Source organism: Salmo salar, chromosome ssa09 (assembly GCF_905237065.1).
Source record: "Salmo salar chromosome ssa09, Ssal_v3.1, whole genome shotgun sequence".
NCBI lineage: Eukaryota > Metazoa > Chordata > Actinopteri > Salmoniformes > Salmonidae > Salmo > Salmo salar.
The window spans coordinates 114494274-114520194 of record NC_059450.1 but is presented as its reverse complement, the minus strand read 5'-3'; the positions used below and the strand labels follow the sequence as shown (position 1 = coordinate 114520194).

At 47.5% G+C, this 25921-nt stretch overlaps 1 protein-coding gene across 1 annotated transcript in view; it reads right to left on the bottom strand.

Moving 5' to 3' along the window:
- Positions 1-1351: 1351 nt before the first annotated feature.
- The window catches only part of LOC106612485 (protein jagged-1b), a 52967-nt gene continuing 28397 nt past the window's right edge, over positions 1352-25921 (bottom strand). The window contains exons 3-13 of the mRNA XM_014213664.2: positions 19140-19197; positions 14225-14479; positions 11661-11721; positions 11393-11523; positions 10461-10580; positions 10144-10257; positions 7066-7179; positions 3753-3866; positions 3418-3641; positions 3182-3332; positions 1352-3033 (exon numbers count right to left, since the gene is read on the bottom strand). Of these exons, the coding sequence (XP_014069139.1) occupies positions 2594-3033; positions 3182-3332; positions 3418-3641; positions 3753-3866; positions 7066-7179; positions 10144-10257; positions 10461-10580; positions 11393-11523; positions 11661-11721; positions 14225-14479; positions 19140-19197 (1782 nt within the window). The 3' untranslated portion in view covers positions 1352-2593. The remainder of the gene's footprint in view (positions 3034-3181; positions 3333-3417; positions 3642-3752; positions 3867-7065; positions 7180-10143; positions 10258-10460; positions 10581-11392; positions 11524-11660; positions 11722-14224; positions 14480-19139; positions 19198-25921) is intronic.

The window sequence follows — 25921 nt, the reverse complement described above, 5'->3', positions numbered from 1 at the left end:
ATTCAGTGCCAAATAAAGTAACCGGGTTCTTAAATCAACCATAAATCCCCTTGTGACAGGAAGCTTGTTGTGTGCAACAGGGAGTGGCAATTGAATGCAAGCTTCACAAAAAAAGAAATAATTGTTCAAACATTTCAAGCCTAACATCTATCAGTTACAGCGTTGACATATTATTCTCGAACCTCACCGTTTCCCACCACAAAACACCAGAAAATGGCCAAAAAGAGTAGAACATGAATTGAAATAGAACCACAAGGAAACCCGTAGGAAACGTTATCATTTTATCACTACTTTCAACCACCCCAAAAGCGAATTTCTGACAAGAATATTGGGAGGCCAGAATGGAAACTGCTGGTTTCCAACAGCTAGTGGTCTCTGGCTCCTCAAAATAGACCTAGAGGAACTAGCAGAAACATTAAAACCACCCTCTGTGATTTTAACCTTGACCCCCAGTTCATGGATTCAAAGCTGCTGGGGCGGACATACAGGCACCAATGAGACGCCAAGTGGACAAACTCACACTCGAGTACCAGTACACACAATAGGATACATCACCATAAATGGAATGTGTGATATATACCCTGCATTAGTATGGTAGCAAAATCAATGGATGATTGATGAGGAACGAGGAACTTGAAACTTTGTACAATGAGGAACTTTGACCTTTGCTTGGTTGATGATGGGTGGGTTATGGAGTCATCCTGAGCTGCACAGCAGGTGTGAAGAGGTCTTTACAATGCAGTGATTTTGTGTGTGTGTGCGTGCGTGCGTGTTTGGTAGAAACTCTATTTCCTACATTTCCTTGTGGCCAGGGTGGGGACGGGAAGCCCATGGTCATTTCCACCCTATAGCCTGTCTGAGAAGGGCAAAGGTCACATTCGTCATAGTCAAAAGCCTGCTCAGTAACTGCTCTGACCTCTCACTCACTTTCTCTTTCTCACAACATACACACATATAAATCACATATTAATTCTTACTGTATTGTGGACCCACTTACAGTATCTCTTGCTCTCTAACATAAACATACAGGGACTTACACACTAACAAAGTCCCTCACAGGCAATTAAATCAAAGCCGGTCAGGTGTTTGTGTGTTGTGTGAACTCGTGACACGGTATGGTGGCTTAGAACCATGCTCTTCATGATGGAATATCCTCTCTGGACTCCCAGTACTGGTGGAATAGAATGGCGCTACTAGCCATAGAACTGCATGACCCATTCAAACACTTTGAAAATGTCTTTCCTTTCTACCTCCCTTGATGAACTCACTTATCTACAGCGACAGGATTGTTGAAAGCTATCCATTCATTGTGTTGGATCTGAGACATACAAATAACTCTGCGACACAAACATGGATTTGGGAAGTAAATGCACTTTAATTACAATCCACATCTGCTGGCAGCCCCAGACGAATGGAAGGAGAGAGAGGACAAATAGAGCAAAGTAAAACAGCGACATTCAGAGACAAACCACAGTACAAAAAAACAATATCAATATGTACAACATATATACAACAGAGCTATTTTACACACAGGTATAAAAAACATCTTACATCTTTGACAACCGCAGTGTGTTACAGAGACCGCACAGGCAACAGTGTAATGTTTGAACTCAGTTCTCTCATGGTTGAAATGGATTGGGGTCAGGCTCTACGCTCTTGTCTAACCTTTCCCTCTTTTTTATCTAAAGGTTGCGTTTATTGATTCTTTTTTTCTCTTTTGCTCCTTCAGTCATTTTCTCTCTTTCTCCTGGCAACAGGCATGACGCTCTGTAATGCTTATCACACGCACACACACCTCAGACTGACACACGCTGTCTGCGTGTGTCAGAGACACACAGAGACCAACACACAGAGACACACAGAGACCAACACACACCTCACACAGACACACGCAGACACACGGACACACACACACAATAATTATACCACAGTTTATCCTTCAATAATTAATGTGGAAATGGACTAATTGGAATTAAAACCACTTTGCCCTTCCCTCCATCCCCTGTCGGTTGCTGCCCAGCCCACAAGGCAACAGCGCAGGGCTGCAGTTCCTGTAGAGTTCCAGTTCCAGATGTCGGTGACAGGCTATCCAGGCCTTCCAGGGCAGCCAGGGCAGTGGGGTGCCTACAGAGGGACATTAAAACCTGGGGAATGGCTCACAGGGCTCCTCACAGTTGTTCCCGTCTACATGAGTCCCCATACAACACAGAGACACTCAGACACAGGCCAGACTCTAACTCAAAGGCCAACCCTCATAAGATTAGCTCCGGGGTCAGCAGTTCGGAAGGGTATGATGTAAAAAGTTCCCCGCCATGCTGTTTCTTGATGTTGGCAAGGTCGGGCCCCAAAATAGATCTGCTTAGCTACCTTGTAGGCCCAGCATTCTACAACAATAATATATGCCATTTAGCAGATGACAATATCAGCTTACAAAAGATGAGGAGTCAACTCACAAAGGGATGGGTCAGGGTGAGGTCATCACCACAGGAACCTGTGCAACATGGCACGGCGTCGGGGTCCAGGGCCAGGGCCCGGTCAGAGAGAAGCGGGCACAAAAAAATAAAAGCCTCTAGACAGTTGAAAGGTCCAAAGGTCACACCTCCAGTTCCTGTTTGTCTGAGTAGTGGAAGCGGTTGAGCTTCTCCCTCTCACGGTTGGAGATGTCCTGTTTGGGGGCGTGGTTTGATGGTTTGAGTGCAGGGGAGGGGTGTGAGGGGGCCGGGGAGGGGGGCAGAGTGAGCTCGATCTCTTCGCAGAAGCGCGGTACAGGGACAGGGGTGTGGGCGGTGGTGTTGGGGGTGAGAGGTGGCAGGAGGGGCGCGGGGCGGTCCAGGTTTCGGACGAGGGTGACGAACTCCCTCTGGTTGTTGATGCCCTCCTCCTGGGGCCCGCCCTGCGTCTTTTTCCGTCGTCGGTGGAGACGGGAGAGGAGGAGGGCGCAGGCTGCGCAGCCACACGCCATTACTAACGCTGACACACCCACCAACACCATGTAGCGATTGACCCCTCCACGAGCCGGGTCTGACATGGCACCTAGTGAGAGACAGAGAGAGAGAGAGAGAGAGAGAGAGAGAGAGAGAGAGAGAGAGGGAGGCGTGTTAGTTAGTTAACAAACACACCTGTACACACACATAATGTGAAGAAGAAAAAAAATAATCTCCGTAGTCCCACTACGACTCACCTGGACAGTGTTGGCCATGACAAGGGTCCTTAAGGCTCGTGCACTCATTACCATAGTAACCCTCGGGGCAGGCACACGTGTACCCCCCGTCGGCACTCTGACAGGGCACCCCCTGCTGGCATGGGTTGGGATTGCACAGATCCACCACCATCTGGAAAATATTAACAAGATCAAAATATGTGAGGAGGATTCAGAAAACCAATAGGAAGATGATGAATCTGAGAATGGAGTCTGACCTCGCAGTAGGTCCCTGAGTAGCCCATGGGACAGCTACACAGCTCCGCCCTGCCCTCCTTGTCCACACACTGGCCTCCGTGCTGACAGGGGGTGCTATCACAGGGACTGGGGCCAGTCTGGCAGTGCTTCCCAGAGAAACCAGGTACACACAGGCAGTGTGAGCCTGACACAGAGTCCTCACAGCGACCTCCGTTTAGACACAACCCCTGGCAGCTGCTGTTCCCTACAGAACAGAGATAAATACAGATCGGTACACGCACACGCACACTCGCACACACGCACATGCACACGCACACACAGGACCATCTTGCTCCATCCTCGACCTCATACTCACTGATGTCACAGTTAGGCCCCGCCCAGCCTGGCAGGCAATCGCACAGGTATCCACCAATCAGATTACGGCAGGAGCGGGCATGGACACACACACCCATGTCACACTCGTTGGTGTCTGTGGAGAGAGATGGGAAGTAGAGCGAGAGAACACATCAATAAAAATCACTGGTGGGGTCTCAGGACAATCTTTTAGCTGGCGCTAATTTACAGCAGCAGTGCTTTTGTAGGAGCCTGGCACAACTCAGACATACAGAGAGCAATAAACCTCTTAAAAAGAGAAATAACAAACACACTAGACAACAATGACAAAGACTGTGGAAACTAAAATGTTAACCCAATTCAGTTCAGTTAAGCCGAAGGCTGTGTGTGTGTGCGCGTGAGTATGTGTGTCTACACGTGTATCTGTGTGATTGTGTCTCTACGTGTGTGTGTGTGTGTCTCTACGTGTGTGTCTCTATGTGTGTGTGTCTATGTGTGTGTGTCTCTATGTGTGTGTCTCTACGTTTGTTTCTACGTGTGTGTGTCTATGTGTGTCTCTATGTGTGTGTCTCTATGTGTGTGTCTCTATGTGTGTGTGTCTCTGTGTGTGTCTATGTGTGTCTCTATGTGTGTGTCTCTATGTGTGTGTGTCTCTATGTGTGTGTCTCTATGTGTGTGTCTCTATGTGTGTGTCTCTATGTGTGTGTGTGTGTAAGTGTGTGTGTCTATGTGTGTGTCTCTATGTGTGTGTCTCTATGTGTGTGTCTCTATGTGTGTGTCTCTGTGTGTGTGTCTCTATGTGTGTGTGTCTCTATGTGTGTGTGTCTCTATGTGTGTGTGTCTCTATGTGTGTGTGTCTCTATGTGTGTGTCTCTATGTGTGTGTGTCTCTATGTGTGTGTCTCTATGTGTGTGTGTCTCTATGTGTGTGTCTCTATGTGTGTGTGTCTCTATGTGTGTGTCTCTGTGTGTGTCTCTGTGTGTGTCTCTATGTGTGTGTGTGTATGTGTGTGTATCTCTTTGTGAGTGTCTATGTGTGTGTGTTTCTATGTGTGTGTCTATGTGTGTGTGTCTCTATGTGTGTGTGTGTATGTGTGTGTGTCTCTATGTGTGTGTATGTGTGTGTGTCTCTATGTGTGTGTCTATGTGTGTGTGTCTCTATGTGTGTGTGTGTATGTGTGTGTGTCTCTATGTGTGTGTATGTGTGTGTGTCTCTATGTGTGTGTCTATGTGTGTGTCTCTATGTGTGTGTGTGTATGTGTGTGTGTCTCTATGTGTGTGTCTATGTGTGTGTGTCTCTATGTATGTGTCTCTATGTGTGTGTCTCTATGTGTGTGTCTCTATGTGTGTGTCTCTATGTGTGTGTGTCTCTATGTGTGTGTCTCTATGTGTGTGTCTCTATGTGTGTGTCTCTATGTGTGTGTGTGTAAGTGTGTGTGTCTATGTGTGTGTCTCTATGTGTGTGTCTCTATGTGTGTGTGTGTATGTGTGTGTCTCTATGTGTGTGTGTCTCTATGTGTGTGTGTCTCTATGTGTGTGTCTCTATGTGTGTGTGTCTCTATGTGTGTGTCTCTATGTGTGTGTGTCTCTACGTGTGTGTCTCTACGTGTGTGTGTGTGTGTCTCTACGTGTGTGTCTCTATGTGTGTGTGTATATCTGTGTTTGTGTCTCTACGTCTGTGTGTGTGTGTGTCTCTACGTGTGTGTGTATATCTGTGTGTGTGTCTCTACGTGTGTGTGTATATCTGTGTTTGTGTCTCTACGTCTGTGTCTCTACATGTATGTCTCTGCGTGTGTGTGTATCTGTGTGTGTGTCTCTACGTGGTGTCTCTACATGTATGTCTCTGCGTGTGTGTGTATCTGTGTGTGTGTCTCTACGTGTGTGTCTCTACATGTATATCTCTGCGTGTGTGTGTATCTGTGTATCTATGTGTGTGTGTGTGTCTCTACGTGGTGTCTCTACATGTATATCTCTGCGTGTGTGTGTATCTGTGTATCTATGTGTGTGTGTGTGTCTCTACGTGGTGTCTCTACATGTATATCTCTGCGTGTGTGTGTATCTGTGTGTGTGTGTGTGTCTCTACGTGGTGTCTCTACATGTATATCTCTGCGTGTGTGTGTATCTGTGTGTGTGTGTGTGTCTCTACGTGGTGTCTCTACATGTATGTCTCTGCGTGTGTGTGTGTATCTATGTGTGTGTGTATCTATGTGTGTGTGTGTGTGTATCTGTGTGTGTGTGTGTGTGTGTGTCTCTACATGTATGTCTCTGCGTGTGTGTGTGTATGGACGTCTCATCTCCTACATGAGACCCCAGGGAGCTGAACCACTTCCAGTGTGGCTATAGAAGCACTCGTATCTCTGTCACCTCCTCCACCATCCTCCAGAGTGTTGGAGCTGAGAGAGACCCCTCAGGGTGGTCTCTGATAGCGGGGGGGATGAGGGTGTGACACCATCAATCAGGAGACAGGAAACAGTCAGGTAATAGAAACCCTGCTGCTGTCAGCCCCATAAGGATTTTACCACCAGGGGTGAGAAAGAGCAGAGAGATTGTCACTGATTCAGACAGTGAAGACTGGGAAGGACTCAGAGACAGAGAGGGAACTCTGTCAAGTATATTCTCTGTGTGTGTACTGACTCTGTTTTTCCCAGATTGAGGGTCAGGATTTTTTGGGAACCTGTCCTGTGGGTCGGAGCTAAAGCCTGGGCTGTGGTGTGTGTGTGTGTGTGTGTGTGTGTGTGTGTGTGTGTGTGTGTGTGTGTGTGTGTGTGTGTGTGTGTGTATGTGTGTGTGTGTGTGTGTGTGTGTGTGTGTGTGTGTGTGTGTGTGTGTGTGTGTGTGTGTGTGTGTGTGTGTGTGTGTGTGTGTGTGTGTGTGTGTGTGTGTGTATGTGTGTTGAGTGAATGTGAGCAATGTGCTGCACGCTATAAAGTGGAACTGTAGGGAATTATCAGGTGTCAGTGTGACATATCACTACAACACAGAGGTATATAAGGAGACTGTCATCCTGAAATATGTCTCCACGGACCTTATGAGCCCCAAGCCTGTCTGTGTGTGTGTGTGTGTGTGTGTGTGTGTGTGTGTGTGTGTGCGTGCCCCAACCCCTACTGAAGTATCATCTGTCATTAGAACTAATATGCATCAGGGCTTTGGGGAATTTCTTCTCAATATGAGAGTACTTGGGTCTAATGGACACAGTGTAACATTGTACGCATACTGAGTTAGATCTGATGGCTGGATTCTCTAGCTTGAAGTGCTTTGTGTGGCTACACTACGTATCTACACCGAAGCGGTCGCTCTTGTAGACAACTAGTGTTCCATAGCGTCCATCTCACTGACCTAGTTGGCAGGTTCTGCCAGTCCAGCCAGGGGGGCAGAGGCACCGGAACCCCTCTGGAGACTCCTGGCAGGTCGCCCCGCGCCCACACGGGTTTGAGTCACACTGCCGCACCGCTAAAAGGAGAGAGAGAACTGAATGAATGAACCGATTAATCCAGAACGTAAGTTGATTATACAGCAAACAATTAAACAACCAGTGACTTCCACTTCAACATCACTGAGGAGAGATGGAAGATATGAATCTGCCTAACAACCGACCAATTAATCCACCAACCAATTGGTGTGTTCAACGTGATTCTTACTTACCCTTCTTCCGCTAGGAATGTTTGACCTATTATTGCTCGTTTTATCTGGTTGTTTCAGCTTTCTTATTCGCCCGCACAATGAGTCGTTCTAGATTAGAGTAGCTGCGAAAAATGACTCGGATATAAATGTAACTATGCAAATGTGCGTGCGGTTGTATGTGCGTTAGCGATGCGTGCGTGTGTTCCCAACCGTTGCGTTGGTATGCGGATGCTCGTGGGCTGGGTTTTCATTCCCCTATTCTCTTGCTCTGGTTCCTGAGAAAACACTGATAAATAAAATCCTCTTCTGCACGTTGTTCACACCTCACCGGATCTCCTAAGCTCGCTTTCCCATCCAGAGATAGGGGAGCGAGAGATAGGGGGAGAGAGAGATAGGGGGAGAGAGAGAGAGATAGGGGGAGAGAGGGGGAGAGAGAGAGAGAGAGAGAGAGAAGCAGCCACGCATCGTTCCACTTCTCTGGAGAGTAATTAAAATCGGAGAAAAAGGGAGAAATATATGGAGAGAATGGGGGAATAAAACAAAAAACGAAAGAGAGAGAGAGAGAGGGAACGGGTAGAACGAGAGAGAGAGAGGGAACGGGTAGAAACAACCAGCTGTGAAGGAGGTAGGTAGGGTGAACCCATAGGCTAAACATGGCATATTTGTTCAGTAATGCGGTCATCATTTTTTCCCCCCATGCAGAGCCACTGTGGCGTACATTTCTCATCTGTCAGCACCTCTCTCATAACCCTTTCCATTTACCTAACCCCTACAGTCATACCAGTTTCCATGATCCTGACCCTTACCCCAACCCTGCACAATAACCCATTCAAAGCCACCGCAGCCCAGGGGGAGACTCAATGACAAGCAAAGCACCCTCTAATTAATGTCCAATATATAAATCACGTCGAAGAACTGATCTGTGCTGTGGTTCCGACATCCATGCCCTAGAACCCGAACCGCCAGTCTGTCCCCCAGAGTGTGTGTGTGTGTGTGTTGTGTGTGTGACTTCGTGCTCCCACCCAGTGACAAACAGTAGATAGATAGTTCAGCTGTTTGCCATGTTGTCAACAAACGCTCAATGAGTAATACCATTCTAATTGGCATCATTACTACAATGTAATTGCCTTGAGAATTTTTGTTGAGAGGGAGAGAGAGGAATTGCTTGAGAGAGAGAGAGTGAGAGAGAGAGAGAGAGAGAGAGAGAGAGAGAGAGAGAGAGGAATAAAAAACGAGAGAGAGAGGGAGACAGGGAGGTAGAGAGGGAGAATGTTTTTGTAAACATGGTGTCCATTGAAAAAGAGAGAGAGAGCGAATCAGTGAAAGAGACAGACAGACTAAATTGACTTATTTCTTCGAGCACAGCCAGACTCTCGTACTTTCCCACACACGTTAAAGCAAAATAAGCAGTGATACAGACAGGGAGGGAGGGAGGGAGGGAGGGAGGGAGGGAGGGAGGGAGGGAGGGAGGAAGAGTGAGTTGGTGACCTGGGGCTATGGTTCCCCTCTGTCCTCACTGAGGAAGGGAGAGCACCTGTGACACAGTCATTATTTCCAGTGTGTGTATCTGCTGTACCTGTCTGACTGTCTGCTGATCTACACCATAAACAAACATGGGGGTAAAAAGAGACAAAGTGGAACCCTGCATGTTTCTACAGATACCTCTTTGATCCAGATGTAACATTTATGAATGCATGTGTAACCGATGGCTAGCTAGTTAGCGGCGGTGCGCGCTAATAGCGGTTCAATCGGTGACGTCACTCGCTCTGAGACCTTGATGTAGTTGTTCCCCTTGCTCTGCAAGGGCCGCGGCTTTTGTGGAGCGACGGGTAACGATGCTTCGAGGGTGGCTGTCGTCGATGTGAGCAGAGGATCCCTGGTTCGAGCCCAGGTAGGGGCGAGGAGAGAGACGGAAGCTATGCTGTTACACATGACTAAGTCACTTAGGATAAAAGCATCTGCTCAATGGCAAATATTTTCTTATTATATTACATATTATCTTACGCTGTGTCTGCGTCATGCACACGCGCACACACACATACGCACACACACACACAAACAAACAAACAAACAAACAAACAAACAAACAAACAAACACACACACACACGTGAGATCACTAGATCTATTGACTGTGGCCTCAGAATCAGAGGCAGGACCAGACTGACCCTGTAATCTACCTAAACACTTGTGACCTCAATGCCCCCCCCTAATGGTGAAGTGGAACATTCTCCAAGCTGTGTGAGCCCCTGTGAACTTGTGGGAAGAAGGGGGAAGGTAGACAGGGGTGATTGGTATTCTAACTTAAGATCAAGCACTCATCTTAACTTAAACGCTTAAGCCTGTTAGCTAATTGGCTTGGCGAGAATCTTCGGCAAAGATGAAAATACACCCCCACGGGCCCTCATATACCCCAAACACACCCCATGTTAACCTGCACAGCTTAGCAAGCTCTACCTGTTTTGAAGAGACCTGGACTGGGACGAGTCTCACAGAATGGGTAACGGGTGCATGTGACTGCGCCAATTGCTTTTTGTGGGCTATTTATGTAAGAACACTCTCTCTTTCTCTGACACGCATAATAACTGGGGAGGGGTGGGGTGGGGGGGGGGCATGGGCGACTCCATGTTGTTAATGTGTTTGTGCCAGTGGTGTAATGACTTCTATCTGTATCTGATTACTGTGTTGCTTGTGTTCTGAGTAAATTAGTCTCATCCTGGACACTGATTCGAATCTTGGCACTGGCTCTGCTCCAATCACGGGTAATCTCAGCCGTGCTGATTGGTGCTAATTACCGTCTGCGCAGGTGTGTCCGGTCCAGTTGTCCGCACAGACACAGCTGAAACCTGACGGTTCCTCCGCACAGGTGGCCCCGTTCACACAGGGGGAGGAGAAACACGCATGCTCCACTGAGGAACGGCAGGGGAGAGGGAGAGAGGGGGATGGGAGAGGGAGAGAGAAGGGAGAGGGAGAGAGAGAGAGAAGTCAAACTCAGAACAAGGCAAATTCAGTCATGAATCTGGTCACTAACTGCCTATGTGCTAGAAGTTCCTTCGTGCTGATATTATTCCCAGAATTCTATGCAGAAATACTGCAGCAGTAATTAACTCACCGATATTACAGTTGCGCCCGCGGAAGTCCTCTCGGCACTCACACTGGTACTCGTTAGGCTCTGTGTTGGAACAGGTGCCCCCATTCTTACAGGGCTGGTGGGTACCGCAGTAGTTCAGATCTGAGAGGTAAAGGGAGACGGGGGGAGACGGCAAGGGGGGAGGGAGTGGGGGGGGCAGCAAGAAAGAGTGAGAATAGGTAGAGTGGAGGGCAGTTGAAAAAGTGACAAGAGGGAACGTGGGAGGAAGAGGGAGAACAAAAGAAAAGGATTAATCTCCACCCTTCATCTTTTCCCGTGTCCTTGATCCGTCTGGTCTCAGAAGCGCAGAGCGGCACTGCTACATTAGTGCGAACACACACACACAACAAAGCGTTCTGCGGCAGTTGACACTGAGGCGTCCTCATTAGATACATAACATAAAACTGATCAAGTTTTATATAACCCTTGTCGGTGTGGTGTGGTACTGGAGAGCTGCCTGCCTGGGGCCCGGGTGTGGGCCCTGTGCATGGAAGAAGGCAGCCAGAATAAAGCCCTACTTTCTAAAGATCTCTCTCTCTGCCATGTTCAGCTCTCTTTGTGACTGAGCCTCTTCACAGACGACCTGAATGGAGGGACAGGGAGAGGCTCAGTACCCCACCTAGCTTAGCAGGACCCAACCCAGCCCAGCTCACATTCACTTTACCCAAGGCTATCGCCTTTCACCTCACAATGCTCAGCTGCTGGCCCCTCATGTGGCTCCCGGAGGTTCCCACACTGGGGCACAGGAGGGCAACATGTTTGTACAATGTTTCAATAATGTCACTCATTCACTCACACACAGTCAAAAACAGACGGATGCACGGGCACTCTCAAAACCTGACTGTCTTCTGATCGATAGTCTTCTCTTCTTTATTCCAAAGTTAGTACTACACGGACACAAACACAAACCTCACCTTTGTCACACAGTAGGCCTCCCCAGTTGACGTCACACACACACTGCCAGGGTTCAACGCAGCTCCCATAGACACAGCCTGGGAACGTCATACACTGGTCACACAGAGCACCCTCATAGCCATAGTGACACCTACAAACACAGAGGTGGGGGGGGAGGGGGAGGGGGAGGGGGAGGAGGTGGGGGGAGGGGGGGGGCTACATGGTAAGATACATGGAAGTCTTTGAAAACAAATGTTATTTTTCGACAGCAGGGTGGAGCAGACTCACTTGCATTCTCCAGGCACAGTGCAGGATCCATGGATCTGGTGACAGCCCTGTCTGCACACCGCTGTAACACAACACACACACACACACACACACAACATTACATCCCCGTCTGTCAGGTCAGAGACAGTCCACTGTCTGCACACCGCTGTAACACAACACACACACACACACACACACACACACACACACACACACACACACACACACACACACACACACATTACATCCCCGTCTGTCAGGTCAGAGACAGTCCACTGTCTGCACACCGCTGTAACACAACACACACACACACACAACATTACATCCCCGTCTGTCAGGTCAGAGACAGTCCACTGTCTGCACACCGCTGTAACACAACACACACACACACACACACAACATTACATCCCCGTCTGTCAGGTCAGAGACAGTCCACTGTCTGCACACTGCTGTAACACAACACACACACACACACACACAATATTACATCCCCGTCTGTCAGGTCAGAGACAGTCCACTGTCTGCACACCGCTGTAACACAACACACACACACACACACACACAACATTACATCCCCGTCTGTCAGGTCAGAGACAGTCCACTGTCTGCACACCGCTGTAACACAACACACACACACACACACACACAACATTACATCCCCGTCTGTCAGGTCAGAGACAGTCCACTGTCTGCACACCGCTGTAACACAACACACACACACACACACACAACATTACATCCCCGTCTGTCAGGTCAGAGACAGTCCACTGTCTGCACACTGCTGTAACACAACACACACACACACACACACAATATTACATCCCCGTCTGTCAGGTCAGAGACAGTCCACTGTCTGCACACCGCTGTAACACAACACACACACACACACACACACAACATTACATCCCCGTCTGTCAGGTCAGAGACAGTCCACTGTCTGCACACCGCTGTAACACAACACACACACACACACACACACAACATTACATCCCCGTCTGTCAGGTCAGAGACAGTCCACTGTCTGCACACCGCTGTAACACAACACACACACACACACACACAATATTACATCCCCGTCTGTCAGGTCAGAGACAGTCCACTGTCTGCACACCGCTGTAACACAACACACACACACACACACAACATTACATCCCCGTCTGTCAGGTCAGAGACAGTCCATTGTCTGCACACCGCTGTAACACAACACACACACACACAACATTACATCCCCGTCTGTCAGGTCAGAGACAGTCCACTGTCTGCACACCGCTGTAACACAACACACACACACACACAACATTACATCCCCGTCTGTCAGGTCAGAGACAGTCCACTGTCTGCACACCGCTGTAACACAACACACACACACACAACATTACATCTCCGTCTGTCAGGTCAGAGACAGTCCACTGTCTGCACACCGCTGTAACACAACACACACACACACACACACAACATTACATCCCCGTCTGTCAGGTCAGAGACAGTCCACTGTCTGCACACCGCTGTAACACAACACACACACACAACATTACATCCCTGTCTGTCAGGTCAGAGACAGTCCACTGTCTGCACACCGCTGTAACACACACACACACACACACACACACACACAACATTACATCCCCGTCTGTCAGGTCAGAGACAGTCCACTGTCTGCACACCGCTGTAACACAACACACACACACACACAACATTACATCCCCGTCTGTCAGGTCAGAGACAGTCCCCTGACACTGGGGACCTATAGACACTACAGACGCCAAATCAACACAGTCCCTACGTACCGACCAAGAGTACAAAACAACACTGTCATCAAAGAAACACAGCACACAGAACCGCAACAGTACACAGCATGACTGACGTCAGGTGGGGTAGTTCCATTTATGGTAACGTTCAGTGCTCTCCACCCTTCTACGTCTCTCTGGGGACAAACTTCACTGACGACTTTCAAAAATGGATGTCTCCCTTCCTGTATCTCTCCAGGCCAATCAGCGCCCTGCTGAGAAGGAAGTGAGATGGAGAGGAGGGCGGCAGCGGGAGGGAGGACCACAGGATGTCATTACTCCAGGCTCATATCCTCCATGGTTTCCGCCATCATTTCCTTGATTTAGTCTCACCTCAGCAACCCTGCTGCTTCAGGTCAGAGGTCAGAGTGTGAGGTCACCTTAATGATGACTCACAAGCCGGAATCATAAAGTGACTTTGAAAAAACTGTCAGGACAATTTAGGTTTTTAAGGGGGAGTTTCCAGGCTTGATTATTATAACCTTGGTTATTACCTTGGCATAACATACTAAGAATAGGAATTGACATACAAAGAGCCACAAGTCACAGGCAAGGAGGAGCCATCACTTGGATTCCATCCAATCATTTGTGCTGACCCTAATATGTCTGTAGTCTATAACACCAAGTCCCTAATGCAGGCTAAGCCCGAAACGCGTTTGTTTCCTCAATAAGGAAGCATTTTCTATCAACTTCCACTGTCCTCTAAGAGCTGCTGAAGGTCCGCTTCACTACTGGAAGTCCAACAGAATATCAGACACAAAACAAACCTTTGTCCAGAACCAGGTAGCTCTCGCTCACCTTCTCGACACTCCGGTCCGGTCCAGCCCTCCTTGCAGACCTTGATGCCGTTGACGTCACAGTCAAAGTGTCCGAAGAAGTCGTCCCGGGGCCGGCAGAACTTGTTGCAGAAGGGGCCGTAGTAGTTGGAGTCACAGCGGTAACGCAGGCGGTACTCAAGGCTGAGCGCGCGTCCGTGGTGACGGTACATCTGCCACTGCTCGCCAGGATTCAACATGGAGGACAGGAGAACACGCTCGATCAGACCAGCCTGACCTGAAGGAGAGAGAAAAAGAGACAGAGAGAGAGAGAGAGAGAGAGACAGAGAGAGAGGGATATATATATATATAGAGAGAGAGGAGACACAGGGATAAAAAGAGAGAGTTAGATTTGCCCTGAGAGAAAGACAGTAGAGAAGAGACAGAGACAGAGAGACAGAGAGAGACAGAGAGAGAGAGAGAGAGATTTGCCCTGAGAGAAAGACAGTAGAGAAGAGACAGAGAGACAGAGAGACAGAGAGAGAGAGAGATTTGCCCTGAGAGAAAGACAGTAGAGAAGAGACAGAGACAGAGAGACAGAGAGACAGAGAGAGTGAGTGAGAGAGAGAGAGAGAGAGATTTGCCCTGAGAGAAAGACAGTAGAGAAGAGACAGAGACAGAGAGACAGAGAGACAGAGAGAGAGAGAGAGAGTGAGTGAGAGAGAGAGAGAGAGAGATTTGCCCTGAGAGAAAGACAGTAGAGAAGAGACAGAGAGACAGAGACAGAGAGACAGAGAGACAGAGAGAGAGAGAGAGAGAGATTTGCCCTGAGAGAAAGACAGTAGAGAAGAGACAGAGACAGAGAGACAGAGAGAGAGAGAGAGAGAGAGAGAGAGAGATTTGCCCTGAGAGAAAGACAGTAGAGAAGAGACAGAGACAGAGAGAGAGAGAGAGAGAGAGAGATTTGCCCTGAGAGAAAGACAGTAGAGAAGAGACAGAGACAGAGAGACAGAGAGACAGAGAGAGAGAGAGAGAGTGAGAGAGAGAGAGATTTGCCCTGAGAGAAAGACAGTAGAGAAGAGACAGAGAGACAGAGACAGAGAGACAGAGAGACAGAGAGAGAGAGAGAGAGAGAGAGAGAGAGAGATTTGCCCTGAGAGAAAGACAGTAGAGAAGAGACAGAGAGACAGAGACAGAGAGACAGAGAGACAGAGAGAGAGATTTGCCCTGAGAGAAAGACAGTAGAGAAGAGACAGAGAGACAGAGACAGAGAGACAGAGAGACAGAGAGAGAGAGAGAGAGAGAGAGAGAGAGATTTGCCCTGAGAGAAAGACAGTAGAGAAGAGACAGAGAGACAGAGACAGAGAGACAGAGAGACAGAGAGAGAGAGAGAGAGAGAGATTTGCCCTGAGAGAAAGACAGTAGAGAAGAGACAGAGAGAGAGAGAGAGAGAGAGAGAGAGAGAGAATTTGCCCTGAGAGAAAGACAGTAGAGAAGAGACAGAGAGACAGAGAGAGAGAGAGAGAGAGAGAGAGAGATTTGCCCTGAGAGAAAGACAGTAGAGAAGACACAGCGTTTAGGTAAAGAGAGCAGCTAAAGGACACAGGGTCGGTGTGGCTGGCCTGGAAGAGAGAGAACGAGAAGGGACAGAGTCTCGCTCCACCCTGCATGGTGGTGACATATTGTGAGAGCTACTGATAAGGAGGAGAGGACAGGGTGAGGGCAGAGGTGGCAGACAGGGGACAGGGTGAGGGTACAGAGGGTACAGAGGGTAGAGAGGGCACAGATGGGTAGGAGGGGCACAGAGTTTGGGTGGTGACATGGTGAGAGAGCTGCTGACCCCAGGGGGATTTCCCAGAGAGGCTGTCATCTCCACCTCAGTTATAATCCCCCCTGACAGGGTATTAACCCACACAAAGCACTGTGTGTGTGTGTGTGTGTGTGTGTGTGTGTGTGTGTGTGTGTGTGTGTGTGTGTGTGTGTGTGTGTGTGTGTGTGTGTGTGTGTGTGTGTGTGAGAAAAGGAGAGAGAATGTGTGTGTGCGTGTGTGTGTGTGAGAGGGAGATGTGTGTGTGTGTGTGTGAGAAAAGGAGAGAGAATGTGTGTGTGTGCATGTGTGCGTGCGTGCATGCGTGCGTGCGAGAGAGAATGTGTGTGTGTGTGTGTGTGTGTGTGTGTGTGTGTGTGTGTGTGTGTGTGTGTGTGTGTGTGTGTGTGTGTGTGTGTGTGTGAGAGAGGGAGATGTTTGTGTGTGCGTGCGTGCGAGAGAGAGAGAATGCGTGTGTGTGCATGTGTGCGTGTGTGTGTGTGAGAGGGAGATGTTTGTGTGTGCGTGCGTGCGTGCGAGAGAGAGAGAATGTGTGTATATGAGAGAGCGAGGCAGAGAATGTGAGTGGCGAAACAGTGTACTGTGTGAATGTGTATTTAAGAGACGGGGAGAGATAGAGACAGAGAGAGATAGAGACAGAGAGAATGGGGGGCCTGTAAGTGAGTGGGAGAGAGAGAGCATTAGAGAGAGAGGGGAGGAGAGAGAGAGACAGGGAGGGAGGAGGGAGGAGGGAGGGAGGGAGGGAGGGAGGGAGGGAGGGAGGGAGGGAGGGAGGGAGGGAGAGCTAATAACACACATAGCAAAAGTCCTGATGGAGGGATGAGATCATTTGGGTTTGAAACAAAAGAATGAAAACAGGGGCACATATTGGCTGGGGGGGTTGGAAGGGGAGAGGGAACACAGCGGACACTAAGGGTGTTGTTATCCCAGCTACACCCCCCCCCCATTCTCCACACGTGCGGCCGTGTGTGTGTGCGTGTGGTTTGTCAAAGCCCTTGAACTTGCAGCTACAGCAGCATATGTTCCTTCCCTTACTTCGCCGCCTCTGATGAGTCCAACAGCTCATTTCAACGCCCACAGTAAAATGCTCTAGCGGAGAGACAGAGTCAGAGAGGGAGTGTGTGAGAGAGTGTACAGTACGACTGTTCCGTTGTGGTGAGTTGGGCACAGTTAAGACAGGGACAGACGGAGAGAGCGGTCTCAATGGGCGAGAACCCACACGGACAAGGATCATGTCAGCGGCCATCTAATCTCTAATCCCTTGTGACTGTGTCCCACTGCTCTGTATTGGATCTGAAGTGTTTGCCCTTGACGGTGTGTGTGTGTGTGTGTGTGTGTGTGTGTGTGTGTGTGTGTGTGTGTGTGTGTGTGTGTGTGTGTGTGTGTGTGTGTGTGTGTGTGTGTGTGTGTGTGTGTGTGGGGAGGTAGTTTAATGCCTACAAATCAATGAATAGACCGATAGCAGTCAATAGAACAACACACAAACACCGTTTATACCTGTCTCCAAACACACATTAAAAGAGCGTAGGGGGAGAAAGACAAAGGACGAACGAGAGAAAGAGAGAGAGAGAGAAAGTGAGAGAGAGACAGATAAAGTGAGCGAAAGAGAGAGTGACAGAGAGGAAGTGACACAGAGCCACGGTTGGTTGTTCAAAAAAAGGGGGGGTTGTTTTTTATTGATTGTATTGCATTTCGTGTGATCCAACGAAAACGTATTGTTCACATAAAAATAAAGAGGGAGAAAATCACCGGGGGAACAGAACTAGGTCCATTCCGAGTCGATGGAGGTCATTGATGTTTTACAGCGTTGTCACTGTGTTCTCCGTCTCTGTCCAAGGACTCTGTGGCTCTGTGTTAGACAGCTACATTACAGTGTTGTAATCCATCCTGATTAGAGCTGTGGGCCTGTAAGTTGTCCCTGGCTCCTCCAGCACGTCTGCTTTTTATTTATTTAGCTGAGCTGGGAGCCGGGAGAGAGGCTTTAAACCCAACGTGGTAAAAAAGAGAGAATGTTTCAGGAGCTCAGGAAGAACGAGGGATGGCGCAAACAAGACGTACGGCTAGAGCTGTGGAGGCAGAGGGAAAGAGAGACGGAGGGAAGAGGAAAAAGAGAGGGAGAAGGAGGAAGAGGAGGAGGTCTGGGGTTTGGTTCCCAGTCTCTCATTATCTCTCCACTCATCTTTTGGCTGAGTCTGTCTACAGCCTTTTACTTACTGGGCAGGAGAGGGCAGAGGAACAAGGGAGACAGGGGGAGAGGATGAACGGGAAAGGCTGGGGAACGAGAGGAATGAGGAAGGATAGTCGCATCTTTGTGTTTGTGTGTCTTAGTGTGTATGTAAGGAGTATTGAAGTGTTGATTTGTGTGTGTGTGTGTGGTCTATGTCTGTCTGTTTTTAGAGAGTGCTGCTCACATTCCCTATCTCTGATTATGATCAGAAACGAGAAGCGGAGTGTGAAATTAAAGGGTCTGACTGGGAGACCATTACACTGAAACACTGACACACACACACACCAGCACACGTACAGGCACAATTAGAAGCACATGCAGACGCACGCACGCACGCTCGCACGCACGCACGCACACACACACACACACACACACACACACACACACACACACACACACACACACACACACACACACACACACACACACACACACACACACACTATCAACATCCACCCTGTACGCACAACCACAAAGGCAAACACATTTGCTACACTGCAAGTGCAAACTGATACACATTCAAAACAGACACACATACTGGTTGTGCCTCCTTTTCAAGACAGCAGGGGACCCAGTGAGGACAGGGGGGAACCATAGCCCTGGGTCACAAACAGGAAGGGGGAGGGGCCACATGCACTCTATGTCCCTCTCCCTCCCTCCCTCCCTGTCTGTATCACTGCTTATTTTGCTTTAACGTGTGTGGGAAAGTACGAGAGTCTGGCTGTGCTCGAAGAAATAAGTCAATTTAGTCTGTCTGTCTCTTTCACTGATTCGCTCTATCTCTCTCTCTCTCTCTCTCACACACACACACACACACACACACACACACACACACACACACACACAGACACACACAGACACACACACACACACACACACAGGAAATTCTCTTTCCAGCCTTACCTGATTCTGATGTTTCGTTGTCATGGTCGAGAGCCTCTAACACCAAGGAGAACGATTTCTGTGGAGGAAAAAGAGAGAGAACAAGGTTCAATCAATTCAGTTTAATCTACGTATGTAGATGTAATCCAAATTGATTTGTCACAAAGTGCTTAGCAACAATCTGGCGTGAAACACCCAAAAGAGCTAGCCAAGAACACATAGCAGCTCACAGTAGTCCTACTGATGAAATTAAACAAATACAACCTTACAGTGTGAAGAACATTTTACATTTAAGTCATTTAGCAGACACGCTTATCCAGAGCGACTTACAGTAGTGAATGCAAACATTTTCTATTTTTTTTTTTTTTTCATACTGATCCCCCGTGGGAATCAAACCCACAACCCTGGCATTGCAAACACCATGCTCTACCAACTGAGCCACACGGGACCACAAGAACAATGTCCTTTTTGACTCACTCCAGAAACGTCCATAAAATCCATATAGCAGTTGGGCTGTGATGGTCACAGAATTTTGGATGATGGTAATTGGCCAGCCAAATGACCGTGGTCACTGTAATAACGGTTCGAATAGCATTTAATTTAAAAAATAATAATAATCAAATTAAATAAATCCTGACAAAAACGTTCTCCTCTCCTCCGCTCCTGACCGCATGTGCCGCCATATAAATAGAATGAATAGAACAGGCGTTTTCATTCTAGTCAATGATGGCGTAATGGGTGGACTGGCTACCATTGCGAGTGTACCGATAGCAGAGATGGACACCCCATTTTTTCTGGTTATATTACAGTCAATGAACAAAGTAGACCACACAAAGCTGCTATTCCACTGGAGAGCCAGAACCTTAAGGACATTGGAACTGACCATTCTTTTTTATGGTAAACAGCCTGAATGTTAATTTATTAACCAGCTTTGGCCATAGGAGCAAAGCAGGAAGTAAAAGCAGGAAGTGTACCCATCAATGTGTGCTGTGATTTGTTGATTCAACTCAACTGACATTACAAAAAAAACCCACATCAGTTAACATCCTTTGAATAAACATTCTACATTTCAGCAGGGAGCAACAAAGTTTCCTCACATGGTTAAGAGTCCATGTTACCGCTGAAACGGACTCAACCTCATGAAACAAACTGAGTGCTCACGTCCCAAAATATAACACTTTTTTGGTTATTACATGATTCCACATGTGTTACTTCATAGTTTTGAGGTCTTCACTATTATTCTACAATGTAGAAAATAGTAAAAATTAAGAAAAACCCTGGAAAGAGTAGGTGTGTCCAAACGTTTGACTGGTACTGCACTGTATCCCATGTCCTCAATAATTATTGGGACAGTGAAGCATTTTTTCATCTTTTGACTCTATACTCAAAAGGTTTGTATTTTAAATCAAACAGTGACTATGAGGTTAAAGTGCAGACTACTTTAATTTGAGGTTTAATTTGAGGATATTTTCATCCATATCGGGTGAAATTACAGCACTTTTTGTACATAGTCCCCGCATTTTAGGGCACCAAAAGCTTTGGGACAAATTCACTAATACAGTTCATTCGGAATGTATTCAAACCCCTTGACTTTTTTTTACATTTTGTTGCGTTACAGCCTTATTCTAAAATTGATTAAATAAACATTTCCCCCATCAATCTACACACAATACCCCATAATGACAAAGCAAAAACAGGTTTCCTTGAAATGTTTCTACAACTTGATTGGAGTCCACCTGTGGTATATTAAACAGATTGGACATGATTTGGAAAGGCACACACCTATCTATATAAGGTAACCCAGTTGACAGTGCATGTCAGAGCAAAAACCAAGCCATGAGGTCGTAGGAATTGTCCGTAGAGCTCTGAGACAGGATTGTGTCGAGGCACAGAGCTGGGGAAGGGTACCAAAAAATGTCTGCAGCATTGAAGGTCCCCAAGAACACAGTGGCCTCCATCATTCTTAAATGGAAGAAGTTTGGAACCACCAAGACTCTTCCTAGAGCTGGCTGCCCGGCCAAACTGAGCAATCTGAGGAGAAGGGCCTTGATCAGGGAGGTGACCAAGAACACGATGGTCACTCTGACAGAGCTCCTCTGTGGAGATGGGAGAACCTTCCAGAAGGACAACCATCTCTGCAGCACTCCACCAATCAGGCCTTTATGGTAGAGTGGCCAGATGGAAGCCACTCCTCAGTAAAAGGCACACGACAGCCCACTTGGAGTTTGCCAAAAGTCACCTAAAGGACTCTCAGGCTATGATAAACAACATTCTCTGGCCTGAATGCCAAGCGTCATGTCTGGAGGAAACCTGGCACCATCCCTATGGTGATGCATGGTGGTGGCAGAATCATGCTGAGGGGATGTTTTTCATCGGCAGAGATTCCAGAATTGACAGGATCGAGGGAAAGATGAACAGAGCAAAGTACAGAGAGATCCTTGATGAAAACCTGCTCCAGAATGCTCAGAACCTCAGACTGGGGCGAAGGTTCACCTTCCAACAGGACAACGACCCTAAGTACACAGCCAAGACAACACAGGAGTGGCTTCGGGACAAGACTCTGAATATCCTTGAGTTGCCCAGCCAGAGCCCAGACTTGAACCCAATCAAACATATCTGGAGACTGAAAATAATCGCTGCAAAAGGTGCTTCAACAAAGTACTGGGTAAAGGGTCTGAATACTTATGTAATTGTGATATTACAGCTTTAAATTGTAATAAATATGCAGCAATGTCTAAAAAAACTGTTTTTGCTTTATCATTGTGGGTATTGTGTGTAGATTGATGAGGGGGAAAAACTATTTATTCAATTTTAGAATAAGGCTGTAACGTAACAAAATGTGGAAAAAGTGAAGGGGTCTGAATACTTTCCGGATGCACTGTATGTGTATTAAAGTAGTAAGTTAAGTATTTGGTCCCATATTCCTACCACGCAATGACTACATCAAGCTTGTGACTAAACACATTTGTTTGCTGCATTTGCTGTTTGTTTTGGTTGTGTTTCAGATGATTTTGTGCCCAATGGAAATTAATTGTAAATAAGAATATAATATGCTTCTAAACACTTCTACAGTAATGTGGATGCTACCATGACTACGGATAAGCCTGAATGAATAGTGAATAATGATGAGTGAGAATGTTACAGACACACAAATATCACACCCATATAAGACATGCAAACTCCTCACCATTACAATAACAGGAGAGGTTAGCATTGGGGGGGGGGGTATTTGTGCATCTGTAACTTTCTCAGTGAGATGTACCCATCTCGTTGTTATTAAATTATTAGAGATGCACAAATTGTTTTTTGCACCCATCCATGCGTCATGTCCACAATGGTCATGTGAGGTGAAATGCGTATATATTTTGGGATGTGAGCACTCAGTGGGATTGACCTGACGAATATCCGTTTGGGATGGAAACGTTATCAATAAAGCGGTGAATTGGGAGCTTTAGCAGTGTGCGGCCCTTCTTGTACGACCACAAACTTTTCTGTAACTTTCTCGCTCATCATTATTCACGATTCATTCAGGATTATCCGTAATCATGGTAGGATCCATATTGTTAAATCCACTTCAATCAGAGTAGACGAAGGGGAGGAGACAAGTTCAATCAATCTTTTTAGGCCTTGAGACAACTGAGACATGGATTGAGTATGTGTGCCATTCAGAGGGTGAATGGGCAAGACAAAAGATTGAAGTGCCTTTGAACGGGGTATGGTAGTAGGTGCCAGGCACACCAGTTTGAGTGGGTCAAGAACTGCAATGCTGCTGGGTTTTCCACGCTCAACAGTTTCCCACGTGTTAAGAATGGTCCACCAGCTAAATGACATCCAGCCATCTTGGCACAACTGTGGGTGTGTGTGTGGCATTGGAGTCAACATGGGCCAGCATCCCTGTGGAACGCTTTCGACACCTTGTAGTCCACGCCCCGATGAACTGAGGCTGTTCTGAAGGAAAAAACTAGGTGTAACCCAATATTAGAAAGGTGTTGCAAATTTTTTGTACACTCAGTGTGTGTATGTATATATATATTTTATTTTCATGATGGTCTTCATCCATAACCATCATTTACACAGTTATATGGTAATTGTGCCAGCCCTATATAGCAGCACTGATGTGATCTGCCAAGCTAGGCTACCTCAAGGAAGCCATGCTACCAACATCTATGGAGCATTACATTTTTACATTTTTACATTTTAGTCATTTAGCAGACGCTCTTATCCAGAGCGACTTACAGTTGTGAATGCATACATTTCATACACTTTTTTTTTTTGTACTGGCCCCCCATGGGAATCAAACCCACAACCCTGGTGTTGCAAACACCATGCTCTACCAACTGAGCCAGGCCCTTAAGGGCCGGGAGGGAGCGTCTCAGAGTGGGAGTGCTGATCTAGGATCAGTTTTTCCTTTTAGATCGTAATGAATAAGATTCTATAAACAGATCCTAGATCAGCACTCCTACTCTGAGACGTTTGTGGATACGAGCCCAGGTACAGTATGCTTGCATGATACGACAGAGTGGGGTGAACGATTAGGAATGCAGCACCATACAAACAGCAGCAACACACAGAGAGACACACAGACATAGAGACACACAGAGAGAGACAGAGAGAGAGCTGTATAGACTACTACATCTGGCTACAAAAGGGCCTGTACAGAAGACAGGGACAAACAGCAGATATCTTACGATTTAGGATTTACAAAGATACTTAAATTTCTTCGCTCATTCTGTCTTTGGTGCAGATCAGCAATGAATAATTCAGACCCATGTCCCCCCCTTTCTCCATCCGTCCTCTCTCCCTCTCCCCGAAACACACCAGTGGCTGCCATGCAAATCACCCCGCCGTGCATTGTGGGCCGGGTGTCCTCCTAAAGGGCTGGATGGATGTGCAGTCACGCCTCTGCTCTAAGGGCCCACCACCGAGGGGATGAGTGGAGCGAGGGAGGGAGGGAGGGAGAGATGGAGAGGTGGACGACGAAAGGTGAGTTTAGATGGAAGAAAAGAGGGCGGAATATAAATGAAAAGACAGTGCGTGAGCGGAGAGTAAATTACATGTAGAAGAATGATGGCAGGATGGAGGGGAGAAGGAGCGGGTATAAAAATGTGTAGAGGATAGTTAATTAGAGGTCGGAAAAAAACATTCAGGAGTGTGGAGGGAAGGATGAAGGGAGGGGAAGGTGCACTGGAGTGTAGACGCTGAGGGCGCACACGCACGTGCGTGTGTGATCCGAGGTGAGGGAGGACAGAGAACATGAGAGGTTGGGTTGGGTCTTAGACCGACCAGACATTCAGGAGAACAGGAAACAAGACAGAAAACAGATACAGGAGGAAGAGAACGGGAGGATGGAACTCTAGCATGGTAGAGGAAAAGAGCATGGAAAGTGAGGAGTTGAAGGTCGGGGAGATGTTAGATAAAGAAGGTGCGGAGAAGAAAGTGCTAGAACAATGGATGAAAGCATACAGGAGCGGTAAAGAAGAGGTGGGGAGGCGAGGGGGAGGTGTGGATGTGGAGAGCAGTGCCGAGACACGCGCACGCGTACACACACACACACACACCGGATTAGAGAAGAGTGAGACATCCCTCTTTCTATGTGAGTTTTCTTCAGTCCACTATTTTGCCTGTGGTGTTTACAATCCACCCCCATTAACACACACACACACACACACACACACACACACACACACACACACACACACACACACACACACACACACACACACACACACACACACACACACACACACACACACAGTGGTAGCTCATATCAGTCAGCGTGCTAACGAGAGCCATTGAAACCCCCAGAGTGCAGGCAGGCTGTTTATGGCTCGGGGTGATGGACCACTTGCATTCATAGATGTTTCTCATATCATCTCTTAGAACATTTTTTAAAATCCTTATAGATTAGTGACAAATTAGGTTTGAAGAACAGTGATCGTTCTACCTATTCTATTTCCATGTGAGAGGGGACTAGGGTGGGGTGATTATGGGCAAAAGTCATCATTGGTTTGGACATCCTGTCAGAAAACTTCTGGGTAGGAAATGATGCAGTGTCCAACACACACACACACACACACACACACACACACACACACACACACACACACACACACACACACACACACACACACACACACACACACACACACACACACCATTACCTCAGTGTTGGCCTGCTCCCTGGCTACTAGCTAAGGACACCTTTCCCATCCAATTTCTCTCCTCATCTCTCTCTCTCCCTCTGTTCTCCAACCGCTCCACCCCTCCCCCAACCCCCCCCATTCTCCCCCATGTGGCCCATGTGACACACCCTCCCCCATTCTCCCCCATGAGGCCCATGTGACACACACACACACACACACACACACACACACACACACACACACACACACACACACACACACACACACACACACACACACAGCCAGGTGACACACACACTCAGGAAGGGTGTACCTGTGACCAGACCTGTTGCTAAGGCTGGGGTCACACCCAGGGGACCAGAGTAACCGTGCTTACTCATCATGACATCTGCAAACTGTCATTTCTTTGTTGTGCAATATTTTAGCCCTGCTATTAGATGAATTATTATTTTATTGCTACTGGTCATTTTCACATAAAAGGATCAATAAGCACCAACATGTGAAGTTCATAGGAGCATGTCACATTCGGTGTAAAATTAAAACTAAGAGTCTATATTTTTGAGAACTGAAGGTATACATTTTTCAATCATTTTCCCATCCGAAAAATTTGGAATAAGCAAAGGCTATGATTTCTGGGCAAACAGATGGAAAAGGGGTCTA